The sequence below is a fragment of the Ochotona princeps genome, chromosome 10, assembly GCF_030435755.1.
Source record: "Ochotona princeps isolate mOchPri1 chromosome 10, mOchPri1.hap1, whole genome shotgun sequence".
Classification (NCBI taxonomy): domain Eukaryota; kingdom Metazoa; phylum Chordata; class Mammalia; order Lagomorpha; family Ochotonidae; genus Ochotona; species Ochotona princeps.
In genome coordinates, this window is record NC_080841.1 from 40,850,518 (window position 1) to 40,860,625 (window position 10,108).

The 10,108-nt window shown below is 40.0% G+C and overlaps 1 protein-coding gene across 1 annotated transcript in view; it reads right to left on the minus strand.

Moving 5' to 3' along the window:
• LOC105942326 (POTE ankyrin domain family member A-like) overlaps nucleotides 1–9,859 on the minus strand; it is a 45,656-nt gene extending 35,797 nt beyond the window's left edge. Inside the window, exons 1-4 of the mRNA XM_058669700.1 lie at nucleotides 9,608–9,859; nucleotides 8,142–8,256; nucleotides 7,827–8,000; nucleotides 4,923–5,029 (exon numbers count right to left, since the gene is read on the minus strand). Coding sequence (XP_058525683.1) covers nucleotides 4,923–5,029; nucleotides 7,827–8,000; nucleotides 8,142–8,256; nucleotides 9,608–9,795 — 584 coding nt within the window. The 5' untranslated portion in view covers nucleotides 9,796–9,859. The remainder of the gene's footprint in view (nucleotides 1–4,922; nucleotides 5,030–7,826; nucleotides 8,001–8,141; nucleotides 8,257–9,607) is intronic.
• Between the last annotated feature and the right edge of the window lie 249 nt (nucleotides 9,860–10,108).

Genomic DNA, 10,108 nt, shown 5'->3' on the forward strand with positions numbered 1-10,108 from the left:
CAGACATTGTGTTAAATCAGTAGAAAATCAGCAGATGGAAGGTGATTTCTTTTTCTCTGTCTCCCTTTCTTCCTGTAACTCAGCCTTTCAAATTAATAAACACATCTTAGAAACAATGGAAAAAAAAAAACTTCCCTTCCTCTGCATCCCGCTGATTTCCTCTTCAAGTTGTGTTTTCCCTTTTAGTTTCATTTTTACCTTCTTAAATTTTTACCTTAGATGTTTCTTCTAAGTCCTTTCTTTTCTTCTTTCTTTGGGCACACAAGGCCCAGTCCCCCTTAACTAATTAACACACGCATTTGCTGCACAATAAAGAAGGAAGAGCACTGGGCTTAGAATTCAGGAAACTTCAAATTCCTTTTCTGCCATCTACTTTACCCAGATTGATCACTTTGAGCTTCAGCTGTTCCATTTAGTAAGAATGTTAAGCATATATGTTGGAGTCCTAGAAGTTGTTTTGATTGTTTTCTAAGACTCCTTAAAGTCCTAACAGTCTATGCGTTTTTCAGTCTAGCTACAGATAACTGAGGAATACTTAGTTTGCAGAAATAAAAACCATGGGAGAATAAAACAAACGAGACGACAGAAAAGAAAGCACACACCAACAAAAGGCTACAGAAATGCATGGAACGAGAATAAACAACTGTAGTGAAAGAACAAAACTAAGTGGAACCAAAACAGAGGTCCTGGCATGAAAGGAAAAAAAACAAAACATTCTGGAAAGTCAGAAAAAACTACAAGGCAATAAAAGTCAGAATATCCTGGTCCTGGCACAAAAATAGTTATGCAGACCAATGGCAGAGCCAACTAATCTTCGACAAATGAGCTGAAATCAGTCTCTGGGAAAAAGGACATACTTTGCAATAAGTGGTGCTGGCTCAGCTGGATCTCTACGCACAAGTAAGAAACAAAACCCCTACCTTCCATTTCTACAAAAATCAACTAAAATGGATCAAGGGTCTGAGTCTACAACCTGTTACAATCAAATCATTAGAGGAAACCATTGGGGGAAATTCTGCAAGACACTGACATTGGAAGAGACTTCGTGGAAAACCAGAAGCACAGGCAATACAAGCAAACATAGACAAATGGGAGTTACAACAAGCTCAGAAGCTTCTGTACAATGTGAAGAGGCAATAGACAGAATAGGAGAAAATACCTGCAACCCATGCAGATCAAGGATCAATATCCAGAAATGGATGAAGGATATAACGAGTGTTTTTCAAACGGCTCACACATATATGAAAAATGCTCCAGATCACTGGATATCCTTAAGATTTATTTTTATTTGAAAGGCAAATTTACAGAGACAGGAAAAAAAAGATAGAAAAAAAGGTCTTCCATCTGCTGGTTCACTCCCCAAGGGGCCAAAGTGGTTGGAGCTGAGATCTGGTGCCAAGAGCCAAGAGTTTCTTCCTTGGTCTCTCATGTGGGTGCAGGATCCCAAGGCTTTAGACCACCCTCCACTGCTTTCCCAGGCCATAATCAGGGAACTGGATGGGAAGTGGAGCACATACAGGTCACTGGGATCCCAACACTTGAGGTATTAGCCAATTGAGCCATTGCGCTGGGCCCCACAATGAGGTTTCATCCCATACCAGTTAGCATGCTTATCATCGAAAAAAATCAAAAAACAGCTAATGCTGGCTGGCAAAGATTTGAGGAAAAAGTACTCTACAGTACTGTTGGTGGGAATGTAAACTAGTACAACATTGTAGAAAACTCAGAGATCTGAAAATAGATCTACAATGTGATCCATCCCACTCCTGGGACTTCACCAAAATGAAATGAAGTCAGCATATGAAAGAATTATCAGTACTTCCAGATTTATACCAGCTCAATTCAAAATAGCTCAGATATGGAATCAATCCAGATGTCCAGCTAATGACTAGATAAAGAAAAAGTGGTATATATACACTATGGAATACTACCTAGCCATAAAAAAAAATAATGAAATCCTGTCATTTGCAACACAATGGATGCAACTGGAAATCATTATGGTTAGTAAAATAAGCCAGTCCCAAAAAGACAAACATCATATTTCCGATATGTGGTAACTAATTTAGAGTACAACAAATGTAATCAATATGAGAAAGATTGACTTTTTGAAAAATATCATTTATAGCCTTTGTCTATACTCTTGAGGAAAAAATGATGCTGCTTTTAAGGCCTTCCTTTCCTATTTAATTTGATTCCCTGATTCAGCTTCTCATTCAAGTGTCCTACAAATATGGACACTGGAAGGCAGCAGTGATGGCTCCAGTAATTGACTCCCTCAATCAGCATGGGTTCTCAGCTCCAACATAAAATTAGCTCAACCTGAGCACTGCAGGCATTTGTGCAATAAAACAGAGTGATATTGTGGTACAGTGGTTAAAGTCATGACCCATGATGCTAGTACGGGTCTTGGCCGTTTCACTTCCAATCCAGGTCCCTGCTCATTGCTTTGAAAATGCTATGAAAAGCAGGTGTAAGATGGTTTAAGTGGTTGGGTCCTGTCACTCACATGGGAGGTATAGGCCATGCTCCTGACTCCTGCCTTCAGTCTGGCCTAGGACTGGCCATTGTGGCTATTTTGGGAGTGAACCAGCATATGGAATATTCTTTCTCCCTTTGTCTTTGCTTGTCTATCTCTCATTATTGTTAATTATGACTTAAAAATAAATCTTAAAGAAATAAAAATATCAAAGTTCACTGGAAATGAAAACAACCTGAAAAATCACAGTATTTGGTAATAACACTTTCTAGTTAATTAAGGATAACCTAACACCAATCTTCTTCAAGGGCAGCAAAAAATACTTCAAAAGACAAGATGATTTTCAACTTCTGTTAATGTTTAAGACAGCATTTTTTCAAACAGAGCATTTAAAAAAGAAAGGTATACAAGAAGAAATCTAAGAAGTACTCCAGAGGGGCAGGTACAGTGATGCAGCACGCTAAGCCTCTCCCAAGGTGCCAGCATCCTATATTGGTACTAGATCATATGTCAGCTGATCCACTTCCCATCCAACTCTTTAATTATGGCTTGGGAAAGCAGTATAAGATGGCTTAAATACTTGGGTCCCTGCACCCATGTGGGATATCTGGAGAAAGCTTCTGGCTCATGGTTTTGGACTGGGTCAGCTCTGACCATTGTGACCATTTGGGGAGTGAAATCAGTGGATGAAGATCTTTCTGCTTCTGCTCTCTATATGACTCTGTCTTTCAAATGAAAATAAATTTAAAAAGCACCACAGAAAAATTGAGCTCAATACTGTCACAAAATGAACTCCAAGTTAAAATTCATATTTTATCAAACTAATAAAATAGTGGATCCCTATTAGCTAGCACAGTGTCAATAAACCAAAACCAAAACAAACAAACAAAAAAACCAGGTTCTAAATGAAAAACACCAGTCACTGTCATAAGGGACACTGTTTTTTGTGTTGCACAATTTGAATAAGTGCTTTCTTAAATATTAGACAATTTGTATTATTTTTTCTTATATCTCAGTAACAACCATATTTTTTTTTATTCATTAATTACATTGTATTATGTGTCACAGTTTCATAGGTACTGGGATTCTCCCCACCCCTTCCCAAACCCTCCCACCATGGTGGAACCCTCCACCTTGTTGCATAACCACAGTTCAAGTTCAGTTGAGATTCCCTCATTGCAAGCATATACCAAACATAGAGTCCAGCATCTTATTGTCCAGTCAAGTTCAATGGCTTCTTAGGTTTACCCTCTCTGGTGTGAAGAGAGAGCCAGCAGAGTATCATCCCGATCAATTAAAAGCTCCAACATACCATCAGTAAAAATTTACATCATTATGGAATTAATTGACATAGTAATGAGTAGCCAATATGTTAAAAATAAATGCTAGTTCTTAACCACCTTCTGTGACCACCTCATTGACATTTCAATTTTAGTTCATACACAACATATAACATACATAACATAACATGCTATACATAACATCATATCATCTTAAAACATTCTTAAAACATCATCTCAAAACATTCTTCATGGAACTGGAAACAATGATTCAAAAGTTCATCTGGAAACACAAAAAACCACGAATAGTTAGAACCATCCTGAAGAACAGGAAGTTAGCAGGGGGAATCACAGTTCCGGACCTCTGGACATACGATAGGGCAGTGGTTATCAAAACAGCCTGGTACTGGCACAAAGATAGAGAGGAAGATCAATGGAGCAGAATAGAAACACCAGAAGGGAACCCACACAGATACAGCCAAATAATCTTTGACAAAAAGACAAACGATAATCCAGGCAAATGGGCAGGTCTGTTCAATAAATGCTGTTGGGACAACTGGTTGATAGCCTGCAGAAACCAAAAGATAGACCCACATCTCTCACCATACACTAAGATCAAATCTAAATGGATAACAGAGCTAAACCTACAACCAGAAACCTTCAAACTTTTGGAAGAAAATGTTGGAAATACTCTGCAAGATCTAGGGGTAGGTCCCGACTTCCTAAAAAGGACACCAAAGGCAATAGCAATCAAGACCAGAATAAACAATTGGGACCTCATCAAACTAAGAAGCTTCTGTACAGCAAGGGAAATAATCAACAAAGTAAAAAAGCAACCCACAGAATGGGAGAAGATCTTCCCGCACTACGTAGGTGATAGAGGGCTAATCTCCAGAATATACAAAGAGCTACAAAACAACCAAAATGTCAAAACAAACAAGCCACTCAAGAAATGGGCACAGGAAATGGGCAGACACTTCACAAAGGAACAAACCCAAATGGCAAATAAACATATGAAAAAATGCTCAAGTTCCCTGGCAATAAGGGAAATCCAAATTAAAACATCAATGAGGTAACAACCATATTTTAGTATTTATGAATTATACAACTATTCCACCAGTGCTTCACTAATCTTAAAAAAAAAGAAATGCAAATAAATGTTATACCTATCCATATTATCCACTTCATGAACATTTGCTTTATTCATAATTAAAAACTCCACCATGTTCTCTGCATTTTCATGGACAGCAATCAAAAGTGGTGTGAAGCCAATCTGTAAAACAATGAATGGTTCACAATATTGCACAGTTCTCAACTGAACTGAAAACATGCAAACAATTGAAACTTAGAATGCAATATGGAAAGTAAAACCAAAGGAGGTTCTTCGTTTTCAGTTCCATGCAGTCACATATGCTGTGTCTCCTTTTGAAACTCCTATCTCAATCGCTTCATCACATGGAACCTAGTCATCTCTAAAACATGCTTAAGCTTCTAGTTCCAAGGTTCTTTGCTTCTCTTAAACCACTCTTCATGGCATATTATAATTACTTGACTGCTTCCTATCCAAACCAAGAGCCTCTTTGAGGACAAAGGTTCTTTTATCTCCGTTGCCCCAAACCCTAACATAGTGGTAAAGGCCTTAAAGTATTGTTATTGTACTGATGGCCTAAATTAATCTCTACAGCAAAGTTCCTCAATTTTTATTCCCAAGAATAATTACTTGTGCACAAATTCTGTAGTGTTCCTCAACAGAGAGCTCCCATGACCACCTATGTTTGGGAAAGATGATAAAATGGCATTGCGTGTTCTGCAGGTGTGGACAGTACATGACTCGTATGCGGCGGAAGACCCTACACAGTATATCACTCTGATTTGGTCCTTTAAGAGAGCCATAAAATTAAGATTTCTGCCTCATTATTCTGGCTTTTAGAAGTTGTTACAATGCATTAAGGGAAACTACAAACACCTAGGAGCCACATACAGACAATTCCTTGTGTTTTTATACTAACTGTTTTTACACGAATTTCTAAATGGTTTTGTATAAAGTGGGTTGGCATGTAAAACCTTTATTTTTTTCAGTATCATCTATTTTACCAGAAAACAAAAAAAGCACTCATAATATTCTTTAACAATTTCCCAGTGCTTGAATTATAATTCACTTTACTTAAATCCCCCAGATTATCCATCAAGTGGATAGTTCCTAGAACTTGAAGTATTAAAAGAATTTCCCCTGTATTCTTAACATCATGGATTTCAGTTTTAAACTAGCCATATGTGCCAGGGTTCTATGAACTTAGCAGTCACATCGAGATAGCCTATCACACTGCTTCAGCATGAAAATGCTCATAATTCACTTTTATTTCTGATCATGAGACTCTGCTTGTAGTACACATTCTTTTTAAAGGATTTATTTATTTTTACTGGAAATGCAGATTTATAGAGAGAAAGATCCTCCATCTGCTGATTCATTCCCCAAATGTCCTCAACGGCTGCAGCTGAGCTGATCTTCTGGGCCTCCCATGTGGGTGCAGGGTCCCAAGGGAGCTGGATGGGAATTGAAGCACCTGGGATATGAACCAGTGTTCATATGGGATCCTGGGTGAACAAGGTGAGGATTTAGCCATTGAACCATTGCACCGGGTCCATAGTACAGATTTGTTAACCCAAAGACCCAAGTGGCAACAAAAATACAGGAAATTTTTCAAGAGTCAGCTTATATTCATTAAAACTAATTGCAGGCAAATTTCTGAAGACTCTTGGAAAGGCAGAGAATAACTAGTGTTTGGCAGATAAAGGGTGTTTTTCTAGCATTATCAGCAGTGTCTAGCCCCTTAGTTTTCTAAGCACAGAGGGAAAGATAAAAGCCAGGTTAATGTTGTTGAAAGGAAAGGGTTGAGGGAAGTAACATCTGTCTAACTCCAACCCTTCCAAAGTTTTCTTAAGTTGCTGAAATATGAGAAATTATTACACCTAATTATTCAGCAATTTACCACAATGTCAAAAAATTTTAAAATATACATGGCCACGCCTTACACATTTTACTCAAAATCAAGACTTGTAAGTTTTTCTTTTTTTTTTCAATTTCTCAGGTCACTGTGATACACAATTTCATCTGAAATTTGGTACAATACATACACCACTTCAAACAGATCTCTCCCACTATTGGGCAGTTTCATTTCTCACACGGGAATCTGACCAAAACAAGGAATGAGCAAAGGACAGACTCATTGAAAACTTCATTCAAAACATTTGGGGTAGGAGGAGACCAAGGAGGAGTAAATTCAAAACCCAAATTTTTTGAGATTCTTTTCTTTCCCCTTTCCATTGAAACATTTTCTTTTAGAGAACTGAGTTTAGACTCTTATCTAAGAGGTTCTTTCTATCACAACAGAATAACCCATCAGTCCATTATCTGGTCTTCCCTCTGGTTGACCAGTTGATGACACCCTATTCACTCCCTTCAAGTTTTCTTAGAAGTGGATCTCAAGGCAAGTTTAAAGCTCAGTAACTCTAGTCACCAAAGTATGCTGTGCTGTACGCCAAAGTGGAGAGCATCTTGTCTCAACATGGAAACTGGGAAAAAATAAATAAATCACAGACCAAAAACACAGGTTTGATATTTTCCCTCAATTGCCTAACTTTCAAGTTTCTGATTATTTTCTTCTTTTTCCTTTCTGAGTGTCACTGGAAGACTAATTTAAATTGGAAATTGACAAGAGCAAATATTCTTTTCTTGAGTTTTAAACTAAAAGCTTATGTTCAAGGCAAAATTTATTTCCCTGCATTGCTCTATACTAACAAAATAAAAATGTAGTGGGAAAATTCATTTAAACAAAAACCTTAGCAAATTCAGTGTTTTCACAAATATTGGCTATGAGCACATACAGGAAGTCTGCACTCTAATGCTGCTGTAAGAATATCAAGGAATAAGCCGAAGTCGTTGACAATTCTTTTAAAACATTTCCATTTGAGGCATATTTGAACTTCAAAATACGAAAAATGGACTCTGTGCACGGCAACATTAAAACTGTATGTGACACAGTTTGAAAATAAAATGGGTTGAAACGTACCTTATTTCTTCTTTCGATATCTGCGTTGTGTTGAAGCAATTTTTGTGCTATTCCTGTGTTCTCATTATAGATGGCATAGTGGAGGGCAGTGTTGCCATTCTTGTCCATATGGTTTGGGTCAGCGCCATGCTCTAGTAGGATGATAGCACATTTCTCTTGATTACACTGTGTGGCCTGTCAGTAAACACACCAATGCATGGAATGTAAGTTCTAGGAATGAAAAAGGAACAATCCACTGGTTTCACCAATCAGACATAATGAAATCAGATAAATTCACAAAGCCTTTGCACGCTGGCATGGCTGGCCACGGTGTACCTTCATCAGAGGTGTCATGTCTGCATTGTCAATGGCATCAATCAGGCATTGTCTTCCTATGAGGAAATTGACAACTTCTACATGTCCTTTGGCACAAGCCAGATGCAGAGCGGTTCTGTGGAAGAGAGAGCATTTTAGGAGTTGATAGAGCACAGTATCAAAACAGGCCATTGTAAGCATTACCAGCATGATATTTCTCTCTCTCTTTTTTTAAAGATTTATTTATTTTTATTGTAAGGTCAGATTTACAGAGAGAAGAGACAGAAAGATCTTCAGTTCACTGTTTCATTTCCCAAGTGGCCACAAAGGCTGGAGCTGAGCCGATCTGAAGGCAGGAGCCAGGGGCTTCTTCTGGGGTTTCCACACGGGTGCAGGGTCCCAAGGCTTTGGGGTCCTTGATTGCTTTCCCAGGCCACAAGCAGGGAGCTTGTTGGGAAGCAGAACAGCCAGGACATGAACCAGTGCCCATATGAGATTTCAGCGTGTTAAGGCGAGGATTTCAGCCACTAGGCCATTGTGTTACGCCCAATATTCCCTGTCTTAAAAACTTGTATTTACTTTTCCTTCTAGGCAAATACAGTATTTACAAGTTTTCACATTCATTACAGTAACGAAGTTCAGTACAATTCGATTTGAATCCTACCACTGACTAGTCATCACTTATCCTTTGCTGGCCTCACTCTGTCATCAATAAAATGGGGGCAAGTGTGTGTTTAGGGAAATAGTAGTTACCGCACAATTTACCCCTGTGATACTTAAAGAGAATCCGTGGGAGAATATTTAGAACACTCTCTGGAACAACCTCCAACTTCATAATAGACATGCGCAGTACTAATGCTATTACTGACTGAAGACACCATTTTCATTGAGTAAAAGAATACAAGTACTCCCACTTTGCAAATATGTTTGAAGGAGTAGCAAGAACATTTGTATTTTAAAAGATTTATTTATTTATCTGAAAGGCAACTTTACAGAGATAGGGACAGAAATTTAAACTGCTCACAATCTGACCAAAAAAATAGTCTTCGTATTTAAGAATACACACCCGTCTTACCTCTTTACCGTATTTGTCTATGAACATGTATACACATGAGTGCAGGGATACTGGGTCTTAATGAAAAAACGTTAGCTCAGAAGTGACGGATTGCCGGCATTTTTTCCCCTTTGTTTGCCTTATTCTATTCGGTACACATAATATGGGTTTGAACATGCGAACATGGAGGATAAACAGTTGCATAGACTGGTCAAACATTGCATGGTCAACGACATGCTCAAGTTGGTCTTGAGGTCCTTTCCTCAGAGAGAGGGCGGGACGCTCAGCGGTCCCCGTCCCAGGTGCTGAGGAGCCCGTGGACGCAGGGCAAGGGTCAGCCGGGACAGCACAGCCCGCAGGTGACCGCTTCCCGCGCCCGGCCCAGGTGCGCCTAGCCCGCTCCTCCTGACCGCCAGCCGAGAAGCCCCGCTACCTGTTGTTCCCGTCTCGGTCGTTCACTCCGCAGGCCCGCACCACCAGGAGATGCTGAACTGCAAAGGCGTCCCCCTCGCTGGCCGCTTTGTGGATCTTCCGGAGCTTTTTGTTCCGGGCGCGGTACTCGAACTGGGACTTCAGGAGTTGCTGTGTTTTCTTAGTCGTTTTAGGAAAGAATCTTTCCATGTTCCAAGCTACGGATAGGTTTTCACCACCTCCTTAGCCCCCAAAATACCAAATGTAGCCGGTCTGGGCACCACCGCCCCATGGTGAGCTCCAGTGGTCGCCAACGTCTCCAGTGGTCGCGCGGCACGTCCGGGCGCGCGGCTCGAGGGGCGGAGCCCCGAATTGGCGCCGGAAGGCAGGTCTCCCAGGTAGGCCGAGCGCGCCGGTGCGCGGCCAGTGCGAGGCCTGGGCCCCCCGGTCCAAGCCTGTCAGTAAGTAGGCGGACTTCGGCGGGACCTGGCTGAACCTAGGAGGCGTTTGGTGTAGGAGGGAC